This window comes from Microcaecilia unicolor, chromosome 8 (assembly GCF_901765095.1).
Source record: "Microcaecilia unicolor chromosome 8, aMicUni1.1, whole genome shotgun sequence".
Classification (NCBI taxonomy): Eukaryota; Metazoa; Chordata; class Amphibia; order Gymnophiona; family Siphonopidae; genus Microcaecilia; species Microcaecilia unicolor.
Genome location: NC_044038.1, coordinates 951,031 through 968,927, shown reverse-complemented (window position 1 = coordinate 968,927; position 17,897 = coordinate 951,031). Strand labels below are relative to the sequence as shown.

Below are 17,897 nucleotides of genomic sequence, written 5' to 3'. Positions count from 1 at the left end.
AACAGGCATGGACACTGTTCAAAAATACCATCCTGGAGGCCCAGGCCAAACATATTCCGCGAATTAGAAAAGAACGACGGAAGTCCAAAAGACAGCCGGCGTGGTTGAAAAGTGAGGTGAAGGAAGCTATTAGGGCTAAAAGAAACACCTTCAGAAAATGGAAGACGGAACCGTCTGAAAATAACAAGAAGCAGCATAAGGAGTGTCAAAGCAAATGCAAGGCGCAGATAAAGAAGGCCAAGAGGGATTACGAAAAAAAGATAGCATTAGAGGCAAAAAAACATAGCAAAACTTTTTTTCGGTATATTAAAAGCAGGAAGCCGGCAAAAGAATCAGTTGGGCTGCTGGATGACAGAGGGATAAAAGGGGCGATCAAGGAAGATAAAGATGTAGCGGAGAGATTGAATGAATTCTTTGCTTCGGTCTTCACCGAGGAAGATTTGGGTGGGATACCGGTGTCGGAAATGGTATTTCAAGCGGATGAGTCGGAGAAACTTACTGACTTCATGGTAAACCTGGAGGACGTAATGGGGCAGTTCAGCAAACCGAAGAGTAGCAAATCTCCTGGACCGGATGGTATTCATTCTGGAGTACTGATAGAACTGAAAAATGAGCTTGCGGAGCTACTGTTAGTGATATGCAATTTATCCTTAAAATCGAGCGTGGTACCGGAAGATTGGAGGGTGGCCAATGTAACGCCGATATTTAAAAAAGGTTCCAGGGGAGATCCGGGAAATTATAGACCAGTGAGTCTGTCGTCAGTGCCGGGGAAAATGGTAGAGGCTATTATCAAAAACAAAATTACAGAGCACATCCAAGGAGATGGATTACTGAGACTAAGTAAGCAAGGCTTTTGGGTGGGGAAATCTTGCCTGACCAATTTACTTCAATTCTTTGAAATAGTAAACAAACATGTGGACAAAGGGGAGCCGGTTGATATCGGGTATCAGGATTTTCAAAAAGCATTTGACAAGGTACCTCATGAAAGGCTACAGAGGAAATTGGAGGGTCATGGGATAGGAGGAAAGGTCCTATTGTGGATTAAAAACTGGTTAAAGGATAGGAAACAGAGAGAGAGGTTAAATGGGCAGTATTCACAATGGAGAAGGGTAGTTAGTGGGGTTCCTCAGGGGTCACTGCTAGGACCACTGCTTTTTAATATATTTATAAATGATTTAGAGATGGGAGTAACTAGCAAGGTTATTAAATTTGCTGATGACACAAAGTTATTCAAAGTCATTAACTCACGACAGGATTGTGAAAAATTACTGAAGGACCTTACGAGACTGGAAGACAAAATGGCAGATGACATTTAATGTGAGCAAGTGCAAGGTGATGCATGTGGGAAAAAAGAACTCGAATTATAGCTACGTCATGCAAGGTTCCACGTTAGGAGTTACGGACCACGAAAGGGATCTGGGTGTCATTGTCGATAATACACTGAAACCTTCTGCTCAGTGTGCTGCTGTGGCTAGGAAAGCGAATAGAATGTTGGGTATTATTAGGAAAGGTATGGAAAACAGGTGTGAGGATGTTATAATGCTGTTGTATCGCTCCATGGTGCGACTGCACCTTGAGTATTGTGTTCAATTCTGGTCGCCGCATCTTGTATATATATGGCCGCCCTTGCTCTCAGTAAAATACAGGTCAATGGCTCAGGCTAAAGAGCTAGGCCTCTGCAAGCAAATGGCTCATAATAAGAGCTAGGCTTCTTAAAATCAGAATAATCTCTGATACAAAAGAGAGCTAGCTTGTAAATATCAGAGGTCACCTTTGACACAGTTACATTTCACTGTGGCAAGTGCTGAACTGGCAAGGGTGGGGGCAATCTACTCTATAAACAATCCTGAGATTGGCACCTGCAAGACGTCATAAGCAAGAGTTGCTATGGTTACATAGAGATAGTGCTGGGTCAGCTGCACCCCGGGTGAGAACATCCAAAGGGGGGGCTACAGGAAGGTTTGGGAATATGTGAAGTCATTCTGATCAACTGATAAGGACTAGGAGCCCAGTTGAGACAGCTGGGGTCCATTGAAATGAATAGGGCCAAAATTGTATATAAGCAGCAGTTTGAGGAGTATTAGTTCAGACGAGACGAGACGAGAAGAAGAAGGAGATGAGAGGAGAAGACGAACAGAGAAGGGAGACACCAGAAGGCTAGAGAGAGAGAGGACGTGCCATGATATGCGGTTCCATTATGTGAATGCTTAACCTACCTGTATTACCATTGGTAAGATTGTAATAAACTATCTTATTATATCTACTACATACTGGGTTCCTTTCTAATTACAAGAGTCCATACTGCCTGACGGTGTAAGCCTGTCATGAGCAGATTCAAGGTTGGGAAAGCTAGATATTTGGAGGGCATATGTAACTTTGCCCAGAGAGAGATGAGACGGGCCACTGCTTCCGCTGCTTGATTAGCAAAGGCAGATTCAGAGAAAATAAACAATCTCAAGAAAGATATAGTAGAATTGGAAAAGGTGCAGCGAAGGTGATAGCGGGGATGGGACAACTTCCCTATGAAAAAAGACTAAGGAGCCTAGGGCTTTTCAGCTTGGAGAAGAGACGGCTGAGGGGAGACATGATAGAGGTATATAAAATAATGAGTGGAGTGGAACAGGTGGATGTGAAGCATCTGTTCAGGCTTTCCAAAAATACTAGGACTAGGGGGCATGCGATGAAACTACAGTGTAGTAAATTTAAAACAAATCGGAGAAAATGTTTCTTCACCCAATGCATAATTAAAATCTGGAATTTGTTGCCGGAGAACGTGGTGAAGGCGGTTAGCTTAGCAGATTTTAAAATGGGATTAGACGGTTCCTAAAGAACAAGTCTATAAACCACTACTAAATGGACTTGGAAAAAATCCACAATTCCAGGAATAACATGTATAGAATGTTTGTACATTTGGGAAGCTCGCCAGGTGCCCTTGGCCTGGATTGGCCGCTGTCGTGGACAGGATGCTGGGCTCGATGGACCCTTGTTCTTTTCCCAGTGTGGCATTACTTATGTACTTATGAGCCCATACTCAGGCCCGGCGGCAGCTGAGCGTTCTGTGGGAAATTCCATGACAAATCCTCTCTTCAAATGCTCCAATGCCAGCTCGAGCAGGCATTAGGTTTTCAGCGGTAAGGGCAGTTTTGGTTAGTGCGCTATTTCTGAGCATTAGAGGGAATATCTAAGGACCTCATTTACATACATTTCTATTTGTGGCCATCTATGGCATGCACATTGTCCCTGGCATTGGTGCCCTCTGAACATTCTGCAAACCCTAGTGCCAGCGTTAGGTTTTCAGCATCAGCCCCTAGGGTTGCCATCGCAGAAGAAAAAAATTGCTACTTCATTGTATGCTCTATGATTATTTCACAAACTTTGCATAACAGTAACCAAACCCTCCATAAAACAAACACATTCCAGACTTATACAGAAAACATGTTGTAATAAAGCAGACAAATGTCCAGGACTCAGAAAGCAACAATTCAATTTATAAAAAGGCAGCACCCTGGGATACCAATATACTTCCTGTTGGAAATAACAGAATAAGCCAGATGATTACAGATTCCTACACAGAAACTAAATACCACACCTTGGTCACATTCATAAAAACACAGCCAGCTCCTCAGCCAATATGAAACAAGGGACCACAGATCAATAAGAGAGATATGAAGGCAGAAAACTGAACTGGAAACTTCAAATTCAGTCTCTGTAGTGCAACACTAGAAAAATAGAAACTGAAATTCAAGATATTACATGATTTCATTTCATTTGTTACATTTATAATCCACCTTTAACCAAGGCGTAGTACAGAAAAACACACATAATAAAAACATTTGTGAAAGTTGATATATTTCAATTAATACATTCAGAATAAAGTATTTTCTACCTTTCTTGTCTGTTTTTCCCCTAATTCTCCTGTAGCGCCTCCTGTTCATAGTAACATACATAGTAGATGACGGCAGAGAAAGACCCGCACGGTCCATCCAGTCTGCCCAACAAGATAAACTCAAATGCTACTTTATGTGTATACCTGACCTTGATTTGTATCTGCCATTTTTAGGGCACAGACCGTATTTCTTCCCTCTCCATGACCAACATCCATCTGCCCTCTGCATCCCTTATCTGTGTTGTCCAACATTTTCTAAATCCCCATCTCTGCCCTCTGTTTCCCCTATCCCTCACCCTGTGCCCAGCATCATCCATCTGTGCCTCTCGCCCCATGTCTAGCATTGCCCCCGTGTTCCTGTCTCTATGCTCCCTCCATGCCTAGCATCTTTTCTCTTTCCTGTCCCTCCCCTTGTCCAGCTTATCTCCTCTCTCTTCCCCTCCTCTTGCACCTGCTAACCCAGGGACAGTATATTTCCCCCTCTCTCTCTCCCCTGCATCCCTCACTTTGGCACATTTGTTGCTCTCTTCCTCCCAGCCCAGTCTCTCTTTTTTCTCTCTGCTCCTCCCCCTGTGGGTCCAGCATCTCTCCCCCACACTCTGCCCCCTCCCCATCCATTCATTCCTCCCTGAGGTCCAGCATTTCTCCCATTTCTTCCCCATCCCCTTCCAGGGTGGTATTTCTCTGCCCTCTGCTCTCTCCCTCCACCCATAAGGCTAGCATCTCTCCCTCCCCCCATAGGTCTGGCATCTCTCCCTCTCCCACCCACCTCATCTGGCATATTCCCCACCATGGGTCAAGCATCCTTCACTCTCCAGCTCCCTTTCACAGGTCTGACATCTCTCCCTCTCCCCCCAGAGATAAAGATAAAACATTGAAAAACGAAGGGCAGGGTGTGGAGAGGGAGTGATAATAGCAGCATTGTTCTGTTAACTGACAAGATGACTTGAGAACAGTTTCCATTCACACCTGCAGTGAGCCAGGAATTCATTGTCCCTGTTCAGGCCTTGGGTGATAATATTAAAATTTTTTATGAGTTCCAAAAATGCAGAAAGTCACACTAAGCTCAGCACGTGATTAACATTACAGGCAGTGTTGCCAGGTGGAAAATTTTTTTCCCACCCAATCCAGCATAAAAACCGCCCAAAACCCGCCCAAACTCAAACCCTGCCCCTGACACCCCCACCCCCGCGTCATCACCCCCGCCCCCATCAACCCCGCCCCCGCCGTCACCGGCCCCGCCTCCCCCGTCACCGGCCCCGCCTCCCACGTCATCGGCCCCCACCCAAAACGTCACTAACCCCGCCCCCCGCGGCTGAAAAAGCCGCCCAAAAAACCGCCCTGAAGCCCAAAAAGCAGCCCAGAAAACCGCAACCCGCCGCGGGCAAAAATTTCCCGCGGCGGGTCGCGGAAAACCGCCCAATTGGGCGGTAAAACCGCCCACCTGGCAACACTGATTACAGGCTGAACAAAGCGGTAACAGGGGTCAGCACAGGTTTAACTCCCGCTGCAAACATTGCCACACATTGCATTCAAATGAATTCATATGAGGACATTAAATATGCCTCACCAATGCAGAAAAGAAAACAGTGACCTCTGACATGCAGTTGCTGCCAAAATTATTTCATCAAGTCCAGGGCAGCAAAGCTCGACCTGATCCCCTGCCCTACTTGACCACCTTTCACCTCAATTTATTTAAAAAAGTTCCCATTGTCTAGGGAAGTAGCGGGGAGGGGGTTGGATTAAGGGGATTCCTTATATAATGGAGAATTTTTTTTAAATTAATTCAAGGTGGAGGGTGGTTGGGTCAGGTCCAATAGAGGTAGATGGGGGGGGGGGGGGGGGGGGTGCAGTGATGCAGAAAGTTAATGGGGCAGGAAAGACAAGTTGGGCTAAACTGCCCAGGACCTGGTGAAAAAAAATTTAGGCTACACTTATAATACCACCTTCTTGAACAGTCAAATGTTTTATTTATTTTAAGATTTATACTCCACCTAAAAACTACCCCCCCCCCTTTACAAAGCTGCACTAGCGGCTGCCAGTGCGGTAATGCTGACATAGTCCATTCAAAGTGAACGGGGTGTGTCGGCATTGCTGTGCGGCTTTGTAAAAGGGGGGAGGGGGTAAGCGGTTTCATAAAATAAATATATAACATTAAAACAAAACAATCATTCATAAACCTAAAATACAATTTGTTTTAAAAGAAAATCACATTTGACCGGCTAAATTTTAACCACACACCAAGTTATAAGGTTACATTTTATCTTGGCAGTGTATCCTGAATTTAAAGTAAGTCATTCATCTGGTTAGTGGGATAAATGGAGTACAGTGGGGTGATGGGTGATATGGATGAGGTTAGTTTGATTGGTTTTTTTTTAAGCGGTAATTTAGTAATTTGTAGCTTTGAACTTATGACTGGAAAGGCCTCGTAATCAAGAATGAATGAATAAATAAATAAATAATACAAATTCATTGGCTTCAGTTCCGTTTTTCCAGCAGTTGATCTCCTTCAACACTAGATCGGGACACATCAAGCACAAACTCTTCCTTCTTTGTTTCAAACCCATAATTTATTAAAAATAAAACTGAACAAAAATAAACAGTTATCAAAGATTTTCAAGCACCTGATGCCTTCCTAGAAATACTTAGGGTAATTTTCAAACATGATTTCCCTGGCTACTACGGCTGTTTGAAAACCGAGAACCTCTCACTGTACATAAAACTTTGCGTGCTGTAGCATCAGGTCATTTTATGCACATTGCATGGTGGATCCTTGGAGTGGGGTGAGGTCAGGAGAGGCTGCACTGAAGAAATACCTGCAGAAAATGCAGGCTTGAGCGTCTGAAGAGGCTTTGGCTCCACACAGTTTTTAAAGGGAATGTCTGCTTAAACCTTCCACTTGGTGCAAACATGCAAGTCAAAGCAGCAGTGCATTCGTAGGCAGTTTTGAAAATTGCTCCAAAAAAGTGTGTAACATCCATTCTAAAAATACATACATATTTAAAATAAATTATGTGTGTGTATATCTATATCTATCTATATATATATAAACACACAATTTTGGCATGAAATAATATTTTAAAAACTTTCAATGTCATCTTCCGAGTGCTCCTGGCCTTGCACAAAAGCGTGCTGTATCCGGAGAGTGTTGTAATTGGGAGGCGGGGTACGGGGTACTTGGTCTGGTCTTGGTACTGGCAGTTGTAGTGCTGTATTAAAAGTGGGGGGATCTTCATCACCGAGGGATACAGAGTTATTGTAGCTCTTCCTTTCCTGGGACCTGGCTGGTTGTTGGACTTGACTTTCTTTCTTTTGTGCCCACTTCTTCTTCAGCTTCCCCCAGTGCTGGCGGATAAATACCCAGGAGCAGTCTATAATGAAGACCTCCACAATCTCGATCACACAGACCATGGAGCAACTCAACCAGAGCCCAAGCTGGCCCCCCATATTCGAAAGCAACGTCACAATCTGAAAAGAAACACAGAAGCAGCTGAAATGTGTCCCATCTAACAGTCAACCCTTTATATCTATCTAACAGCCAAATAGTACATATCTGCATAGAAACAGTCCAACTAACACTCAAAGCGATTTCGCTGGCCGCTGATCGGTTAAATCGCTTGGTTGGGGTTAGCAGCTAATTTTCAGCGGCACTTAACCGGCTAAGCACTGCTGAAATTTCCAGTTAGAGCCTAACTCAAAGCCAGCTATATTGGGGACGTTCCAGGGGGGTGTTCAGCATTAGGTCACTTAAGTACTGATATTCATCCAGTGGCCAGGGTTAGTGCATAAATGTCCCTCCTATCTATATGCACTAACCCATGGCCGCTTATGTGCTAAATGTGGTGAAGGCAGTTAGCTTAGCAGAGTTTAAAAAGGGGTTGGACGGTTTCCTAAAGGACAAGTCCATAAACCGCTACTAAATGGACTGGGGAAAAATCCACAATTCCAGGAATAACATGTATAGAATGTTTGTACGTTTGGGAAGCTTGCCAGGTGCCCTTGGCCTGGATTGGCCGCTGTCGTGGACAGGATGCTGGGCTCGATGGACCCTTGTTCTTTTCCCAGTGTGGCATTACTTATGTACTTATGTAAATACTGACTTAAACAGGTATGTGTTAGCTGGCTCAAAAATAACTGGATATTCAAAGCTGAAGCCTGGACAAGGCCCAGCTTTCAGGAATAACTCTGTCAGCACTTGTGTAAAACACTCACCACCACCACCTGAAAATCAAGCCCAGTGATTCCAACAGTTATACGACTAAACCTGCGCTTATCTACACAGAACCAGCAATTCTAAAAGTTATATGACTAAACCAGCACTTAGTCACATAAAGACAGAGATTCTAACAGTTATGTGACTAAACCTGGGTTTATCCCAGGGGCGTATCTGCGTGGGGCCACAGGGGCCTGGGCCCCCGCAGATTTCACCCTGGACCCCCCTACCACAGACCCTCTCCACCTCCCCCTCCCGCCCGCCACCAACCCGTCGCCGATCTTTGCTGGCGGGGGACCCCAAGCCCCCACCAGCCGAAGTCCTCTCTTCCGTGCAGGATGCAAGTTGCAACGCTTCCTGTTCTTCTGAGTCTGACGTCCTGCACGTACAACGTGCAGAACGTCAGACTCAGAATTTGGAATTCAGTCTGACGTCCTGCGCGTTGTACGTGCAGGACGTCAGACTCAGAAGAACAGGAAGCGTTGCAACTTGCAGAGGCGCAGCCTGCATGGAAGAGAGGACCTCTGCTGGCGGGGGGTTGGGGTCCCCCGCCAGCAAAGTTAAGTGACAGCAGCGGGGGAGGGTGTCATTGGTGGCGAGGGGGGGGTCCAGAAATGGCGGGGGGGGGGGGGGGGGAGATCGGTGGCGCCGGGGGGGGGGGGGGGGGCTAAAATGTGCCCCTTCCCTCTGGCTCTGGCTCCCCCTACTGCCCGAGTCCAGATACGCCCCTGGTTTATCCACACAGAGACAGTGATTCTAAGAGTTATGCAACTACACCTGCACTTACCCACACAGATATAGCAATTCTGTACCTTTTCTACATAAGTATTGCCATACTGGGAAAGACCAAAGGTCCATCAAGCCCAGCATCCTGTTTCCAACAGTGGCCAATCTAGGTCACAAGTACCTGGCAGAAACCCAAACAGTAGCAACATTCCATGTACAACCCCAAAGATTAGGAAGATTCTAGAATTCTAAAGAATAACAAGATTCCATGTAGAATTTCAAAGTGTAGCAACATTTCATTTAGAACCTCAAAGAGTAGCAAGATTCCATTCAGAATCCCAAGTACATAAGTATTGCCATACTGGGACAGACCAAAGGACCATCAAGCCCAGCATCATGTTTCCAACAGTGGCCAATCCAGGTCACAAGTACCTGGCAGAAACCCAAACAATAGCAACATTCCATGTAGAACCCCAAAGAGTAGCAAGATTCTAGAATTCTAAAGAATAACAAGATTCCATGCAGAATTTCAAAGTGTAGCAACATTCCATTTAGAACCCCAAAGAGTAACAATATTCCATTCAGAATCCCAAGTACATAAGTACATAAGTATTGCCATCCTGGGACAGACCAAAGGTCCATCAAGCCCAGCAACCTGTTTCTAACAGTGGCCAATCCAGGTCACAAATACCTGGCAAGATCCCAAAAAAGTACAAAACATTTTATACTGCTTATCCCAGAAACAATGGATTTTCCCCAAGTCCATTTAATAATGGTCTATGGACCTTTCCTTTAGGAAGCCGTCCAAACCTTTTTAAAACTCTGATAAGCTAACCGCCTTTACCACATTCTCCGGCAACGAATTCCAGTTCCGGATTGGTGCATAGCAAGCGTGTTGTCACGCGCCACCCCTTTAGTAAAACATATATGGGGACACACAGAATTACACCACAACTCCCTAGAAAAGAGAAAATTTCAGATTAACCCCTTCCTAAATAAAGAATATAACTTTCCTGATAAGATACTGACCCAGCAGTAACCGATGTGAACTCAGCCTTCCACAGAGGCATTAAATACCAAACACAACACACCCAAAGCAAAAACAAAATATAAGACAATTATCCAATCTAAAACAGAGAGCACCCCAGAGAAAATGTACTTGACACCCTGATAGTCAGCCAATGGCAGTGTTTTGCAGACCACTGCCAGCACTAAACAAACCAGGAAATTGAATGCCAGGTCATGTCTGGGCAACAGACATTGAATTTCCAGGTTTCTGGAGCCGGATAACTGCGATGTTCAGCTCTGACGGACTTTTACGGGGTTAACCTGGCTGGTTAAGTGCTGAATAACGACACAACCAGCAGTGCCAACTACGCCCCTGAACACCCCCGAAATAGCTGGTTTTCAATTTGGCACTAACTGGCTAAGTATTTATTTATTTAAAACAACCAATGCCCTGCTTGTCTTTTACTAAGTCGCGCTTACGCAAATTGTGGGTGCGCTAAACGTTACAGACGGTCATAGGAATGCATTGGCGTCTCTAATGTTTAGCGCGCCCACAATTTTAGCGCGCGCTAATAACGTGAGCGCGCCTTAGTAAAAGACGCCCCAAGCGACTTACAATAACATAAAAAACATATAGAATTTAATAAGACGTTCAATGACACAACATACCCCCAAATACAACACACTCCATATATCAAAAATACAAAAACTAATACCCCAACTGCTGAAAATGAACGGTTAGCTCTGGATGATTAAATCACCCCTACAAGGCAATCCAAAGGCAAAAATAAATACATAAAAATACAAAGAATACGTGGAGGGGCATAATCGAACGAAAACGTCTATCTCCATGGGCGTTTATCTCCGAGAACGGGTCCGTGAAGGGGCGGACCGAACCGTATTTTCAAAAAAAAATAGACATCCATGTTTTATTCGACAATTTGTGAGCTGGGCGTTTTTGTTTTTTAGCGATAATGGAAAATGAAAGCGCCCAGCTCAAAAACGAATAAATCCAAGGCATTTGTTCGTGGGAGGGGCCAGGATTCGTAGTGCACTGGTCCCCCTCACATGCCAGGACACCAACCGGGCACCCTAGGGGGCACTTTTACAAAAACAAAAAAAAGGTAAAAGAGCTCCCAGGTGCATAGCACCCTTCCCTTGTGTGTTGAGCCCCCCAAATCCCCCTCAAAACCCACTGCCCACAAGTCTACACCATTACTATAGCCTTAAGGGGTGAAGGGGGGCACCTACATGTGGGTACAGTGGGTTTGGGGGGGTTGGACGACTAAGCATTAAGCAGCACAATTGTAACAGGTAGGGGGGGGATGGGCCTGGGTCCACCTGCCTGAAGTCCACTGCACCCCCTAACAACTACTCCAGGGACCTGCATACTGCTGCCAGGGAGGTGGGTATGACATTTGAGGGTGAAAATAAAAAGTTGTGAAACATCATTTTTTGTGGTGGGAGGGGGTTAGTGACCACTGGGGGAGTCAGGGGAGGTCATCCCCGATTCCCTCTGGTGGTAATCTGGTCATTTAGGGCACTTTTTGGGGCCTTATTCATGAAAAAACAGGGTCCAGGAAAAGTGCCCTAAATTCTAGCTACAAACGCATACTTTTTTTCCATTATCGGCGAAAGGCGCCCATCTCTGTTCGGGTGATAACCATGCCCCAGTCCCACCTTCACCACGCCTCCGACACGCCCCCGTCAACTTTGTAAGCTTCCGCGATGGAGTGCAGTTGAAAACGTCCAAGTTCGGCTTTCGATTATACCGCGTTATTCATTTTTGTGAGATAAACGTCCATCTCCCGATTTAGGTCGGAACTTGGGCGTTTTTCTCATTCGATTATAAGCAGGATAGTAACATAGTAGATGACGCCAGAGAAAGACCTGCACGGTCCATCCAGTCTGCCCAACAAGATAAACTCATATGTGTATACCTGACCTTGATTTGTATCTGCCATTTTCAGGGCACAGACCGTAGAAGTCTGCCCAGCACTAGCCCAGCCCCTCTTCCCACCACCAGCTCTTCCACCCAATCTCCTCAAAGCTTCTGAGGATCCATTCCTTCTGAACAGGATTCCTTTATGTTTATCCCACCCATTTTTGAATTCCGTTACCGTTTTCATCTCCACCACCTCCTGCGGGAGGGCATTCCAAGTATCCACCACTCACTCTCTCTGTGAAAAAATATTTCCTGACATTTTTCTTGAGTCTGCCCCCCTTCAATCTCATTTCATGTCCTCTAGTTCTACCGCCTTCCCATCTACGGAAAAGGTTAATTTGCGGATTAATACCTTTCAAATATTTGAATGTCTGTATCATATCACCCCTGTTTCTCCTTTCCTCCAGGGTATACATGTTCAGCTCAACTAGTCTCTCCTCATACGTCTTGTAACGCAAATCCCATACCATTCTCGTAGCTTTTCTTTGCACCGCTTCAATTCTTTTTACATCCTTAGCAAGATACGGCCTCCAAAACTGAACACAATACTCTAGGTGGGGCCTCACCAACGACTTATACAGGGGCATTAAAACCTCTTTTCTTCTGCTGGTCACACCTCTCTCTATACAGCCTAGTAACCTTCTAGCTACGGCCACCGCCTTGTCACACTATTTTGTCGCCTTCAGATCCTCAGATACTATCACCCCAAGATCCCTCTCCCCGTCCGTACATATCAGACTCTCCCCGCTTAACACATACATCTCCCATGGATTTCTACTCCCTTAGTGCATCACTTGCATTTCTTCGCATTGAATTTTAATTGCCAAACCTTAGACCATTCTACTAGCTTCCGTAGATCCTTTGTCATGTTTTCCACTCCCTCCCGGCTGTCCACTCTGTTACAAATCTTAGTATCATCCGCAAAAAGGCAAACGTTACCTTCTAACCCTTCGGCAATGTCACTCACAAACATATTGAACAGAATCGGCCCCAGCACCGATCCCTGAGGCACTCCACTACATGAAGAAAAAACTACCCAAAATGGAGGAGGCCATAAATTCCTTCTGGCGTATCTACACAGCTTAACCCCAAAACCAAATCAGATTTAGCAATTCAAAAGGGTTAAATTTGGACTGAGCTGTTCCAGCACCTCCATAAAGAGATCCAACCTGAAAATCTCAGATGAAGAGCAAAAACACCCCCTAGAAGTGAAATCTACTGGAGAGAATTATCAAAGACTAGCAAAAAACTCTAGACATCCCTATAACATTACAAGAAATCAGAGAATGACTCCAGACACTTAAACGCAGAAACACATGTGGCACCGATAGAATATTATGTGAAATGCAGAAATACAACTGAAAATCCAAAACTATTTAACCTGATTTTATTCTCTGGTCACTAAGACATGGCCAGAGGGGCTAATTATACCAATCTATAAACAGGAGAAGACCTTAAGTGTAATGTCATGTAATGAGCTCAGAAATGAACAGCAAAAGTCTGCCGAGAAGTCAGATTGGGATTCTTCCAAAGCACTGAACCAGCGAGAACTTCTTCACCTTACAGCAGTGATTCCCAAACTTTTTACAAAGATGGAACCCCTAATATATTCTTTCATACACCAACGCACCCCCCGACTCCCATTTAGCTTCTTCTCCAATTCCATTTCCCCTCCCCCAAGTCTCTTCCCTTCCTCTCCTCCCCCTTAGACCAGCATCTCTGGTCTTTTTTTCTCCCCCCCCCCACCTCTGGGTCCAATGCCTCTCTCTCTCTCTCTTTTGTCCCTCCAACCACCCCATCCTCGATTTGGCATTTCCCCTTCTCTCTCAGACCGCCACCCCACCATGTCCTCGATCCAGAATATTCTCCCTGCCGCCCTCCCCCCTGCCTGTGATTTAGTTGAGCTGAAGAGGTGTGTGCCCGTGCTGCCTGAGCAGGGAGGAAGTCTGTGGCATAATTCTGTGCGTGCTGAACTGAGTATGTGAGGGAGTGCCAGCATTAATGGCTGAAGAGCCAACCACTTCCTCGCTTGTGGAACCCCTGAAAAGAGCTCAGGGAACCCAGCTGGGAATCACCGCTATACAGACACTGATTAACAAATACGTAGAACACATTCCCTCAGGGAGAATATTTGCATGTGTTACTGACTTTAAAAGAGTCCTTTCACTCTATGTGACACCTTGGCCTCAATCTTAAACTACTATAAACTTGAAAGTGTGTGTGTGGGGGGGAGGTACTTTGATATCATAAAATCAATGTATTTATCCATCAGCTATAAAGGTAAAATATACAATATGCAGACAGAGAGTTTCAGACACAAAAAGAGGAGTGAGGCAGAGATGCAGCCTGAGCCCCAACCTCCTCAATATCTACATCGATGATCTTCTCACAGTACTGGAGAGATCCTCAGCTCAGAATAAAAGCTAAATAACTCAGAAATCAAACGTGTGTAATGTGCAAAGATCTGATCATTCTAACTCCCACACATAATCCAGTAAATTGAGCTCAGTTTACACCTAACACAAGTAACCTAGGGGGTTAGCTTGAGTTATCTGTAGCAGGGCCCATAGCAATAAAATGGGGCCTGCTGCAGATAACTGGAGCTAAGCTTTAGTAAAAGACTTCCCCCTAGTAACCTAGTAAAGTGAGCTCAATTGACACTTAAACACAAATAATCCAGTAAAGTGAGCTCGTTTTACACCTAAAACAATCAATCCAGTAAGGTAAACTCAGTTTACATCCAACACAAATAATCCAGTAAAATGAGCTCAGTTTACAGCTAAAACAATTATTACAGTGATCCAGTAAAGTAAGCTCAGTTTATGTCTAACACAAGTAATCTAGTGACCTAGTAAAATGAGCTCAGTTTACACCTAAAACAAATAATCCAGTAAGGTAAGCTCAGTTTATGTCTAACACAAGTAATCTAGTGACCTAGTAAAATGAGCTCAGTTTACACCTAAAACAAATAATCCAGTAAGGTGAGCTCAGTTTATACCCAACACAACAGTAAGGTGAGCTCAGTTTACACCCAACATAAAAGTAATCTAGTAACCCAGTAAAATGAGCTCAGTTTACACCTAAAACAAATAATCCAGTAAGGTGAGCTCAGTTTACACCCAACATAAAAGTAATCTAGTAACCCAGTAAAATGAGCTCAGTTTACACCTAAAACAAATAATCCAGTAAGGTGAGCTCAGTTTACACCCAACACAACAGTAATCTAGTAACCCAGTAAAATGAGCTCAGTTTACACCTAAAACAAATAATCCAGTACGGTGAGCTCAGTTTACACCCAACACAACAGTAATCTAGTAACCCAGTAAAATGAGTTCAGTTTATACCTAAGACAAATAATCCAGTAAGGTGAGCTCGATTTACTCCCAACACAACAGTAATCTAGTAACCCAGTAAAATGAGCTCAGTTTACACCTAAAACAAATAATCCAGTAAGGTGAGCTCGATTTACTCCCAACACAACAGTAATCTAGTAACCCAGTAAAATGAGCTCAGTTTACACCTAAAACAAATAATCCAGTAAGGTGAGCTTGATTTACTCCCAACATAAAAGTAATCTAGTAACCCAGTAAAATGAGCTCAGTTTACACCTAAAACAAATAATCCAGTAAGGTGAGCTTGATTTACTCCCAACATAAAAGTAATCTAGTAACCCAGTAAAATGAGCTCAGTTTACACCTAAAACAAATAATCCAGTAAGGTGAGCTCAGTTTACACCCAACACAAAAGTAATCTAGTAACCCAGTAAAATGAGCTCAGATTACACCTAAAACAAATAATCCAGTAAGGTGAGCTCAGTTTACACCCAACACAACAGAAAGGTGAGCTCAGTTTACACCCAACACAAAAGTAATCTAGTAACCCAGTAAATGAGCTCAGTTTACACCTAAAACAAATAATCCAGTAAGGTGAGCTCAGTTTACACCCAACACAACAGAAAGGTGAGCTCAGTTTACACCCAACACAAAAGTAATCTAGTAACCCAGTAAATGAGCTCAGTTTACACCTAAAACAAATAATCCAGTAAGGTGAGCTCGATTTACTGGATTACTTGACTTGTATTTGGTGATGATATTATTGGATGTAAAGTCTGTCCCTGAGCTCGAACAGTTCTGAATTATTTATCAGCCAATTTTGGATTTACAGAATATTTATGTTAATGAGGTATTTTTGTTCTTTGCTTTGGATTTTCCTGATAGAAGCGGGTTATAAATCCCATTTTAAGTTAAATTTAAAATCCTGTTTAAAACTACTCCCTTTATGCACAGTGAGACTAATTTGTAAAAGTAGAAGGGGGACTTACGCTGTTGGATGGGTTCTCACTCAGAGACCGAAAGTTCAGGTCACTGTAAAACACCCCAAAGCTTACTAAATCGTTCCTGAAAAACAGAGATTAAAATAAGCAGTGGACAGCTACTGAAAAAGTCCAAAATAATTATACTTCATTACATATGACATGAAAAATTAAGGAGGCTGAAGACTGGGCTTTGGGATACTTGAAGTTCTATGTTAAAAATCTCACAGGCTGCACTGAAAGTCAGCGCCAGACACTGGAACACAAACCCTGCACTGGAAGAAAGTTCTGCTTTGAAAACTTGTCAAAAACTGTATTAAGTTGGTCCAGTAGAAAAAAAGGTTATCATCTTATTTTTCTTTTCGTTTTGTTTGATGTGCTCATTTATAAAATTACAACGAAGAGATTATTTGACATTTTTATGTATGTAACGTTGGAAAATTCAATAAAACAAATTAGAGAGACAGAGAAAGAGAGACTGAGTTTTGGTTGGAAAGGTAAAAACAAAACCTAAAAACCCCCAAAACATTACCTGGTGAGATTTCTCTTGATGATGTCACCCATCTCCCAGGACAAAACTCGAAGCATCCATTCCTTTCAAAGGATAAACAATATATAAGCTCAGGAAAGAGTCATAAAAGAGAAACATTTACTGTTTGTTAATGTTCAATCTAGAGGTACTTTTACCATTAACAAATAGCAAAAGCCTCAATAAAACGTGTAAAAATAATGCAATTTATTCAGAGGCTTCATTTCCAGCTTAATTTTGGGATACAGTCCTATATAAGTAGTGCCTCAACCCCTAAAAATCGTGTAAAGTGTTATCAGGGATTCTTTAATGCCCTTGTACAAGTCTCTGGTGAGGCCCATCTAGAATATTGTGTGCCATTCTGGAGACCACATCTACAGAAAGATATAAACAGGATGGAGTCGGTCCAGAGGGCAGCTATAAAATTGGTCAGTGGTCTCTGTTGTGAAAAGTATGGGGACAGACTTAAGACTCTCAATATGTATACATTGGAAGAAAGTTAGAAGAGAGGGACAGAGACGTTTAAATCCCTCAGTGGTATTAATGTGCAGGAGATGAGCCTCTTTCAAATGAAGAAAACTATGGAATGAGGGGGGTAGGGGCTTGGGTCATGCACCGGGGGGAGGGTCTTCAGTGATGCGCTGATGGGGGGGGGGGGGCTCTGGAACTCAAGAGGGAGGGAGGGAGGGAGGGAGGGGGGATTACCTTGCTAGCGCCCGTTTCATCTGTTTAGGAAACGGGCCTTTTTTACTAGTGGTTTAATAAAACCCTAGAATAAAAGGGACCCAGCTTAGAGGGAAATTGGGCCGAGGGCGTAAAACTCCTCATCAGAGAACGGAGAAGGAACACGAAACTGACAGATGAGGACAGCGCAGAACCATTTTCACAAAATCCTTACCCATGCAGTAGATGACCTTGATTCCCAATAAAACACTCACACACACACACACAACCACAAGGGTGAGGCAAGCAGAGAAAAGGCTGGTGTAAGTTGCTTCATGCTACGTGTAAAGGTCCATCATATGAATGTTGGATCTATTACTGCAAATCCTAAGGACTGGGGGCCCAATGCACTAAGCTTACCATGCTGAGAATGTTTGCTTTAGACTGGTCCCAGCCAGTCTAAAGCAAACGTTAATTTAGAGAGTAATGCACAAAGGGGTTTTCCATGGTTCTAACGTGTGCCCTTAGCAGCCACCAAGAACCCCATGCAAATACATTACAATGAGCTCATTAGTATTTTAATGAGCATTTCAGGTGATGCACAGTTCCAGAGCG

General features: G+C 43.9%; 1 protein-coding gene across 3 annotated transcripts in view; it reads right to left on the bottom strand.

Moving 5' to 3' along the window:
• Positions 1-6,110: 6,110 nt before the first annotated feature.
• Positions 6,111-17,897, bottom strand: part of SCNN1G (sodium channel epithelial 1 gamma subunit) — a 58,308-nt gene continuing 46,521 nt past the window's right edge. For all 3 annotated transcript variants that reach the window (XM_030212796.1, XM_030212797.1, XM_030212795.1), the window contains 3 exons: positions 16,623-16,684; positions 16,100-16,175; positions 6,111-7,354 (listed from right to left, as the gene is read on the bottom strand). In XM_030212796.1, the coding sequence (XP_030068656.1) occupies positions 6,965-7,354; positions 16,100-16,175; positions 16,623-16,684 (528 nt within the window). In that variant the 3' untranslated portion in view covers positions 6,111-6,964. The remainder of the gene's footprint in view (positions 7,355-16,099; positions 16,176-16,622; positions 16,685-17,897) is intronic.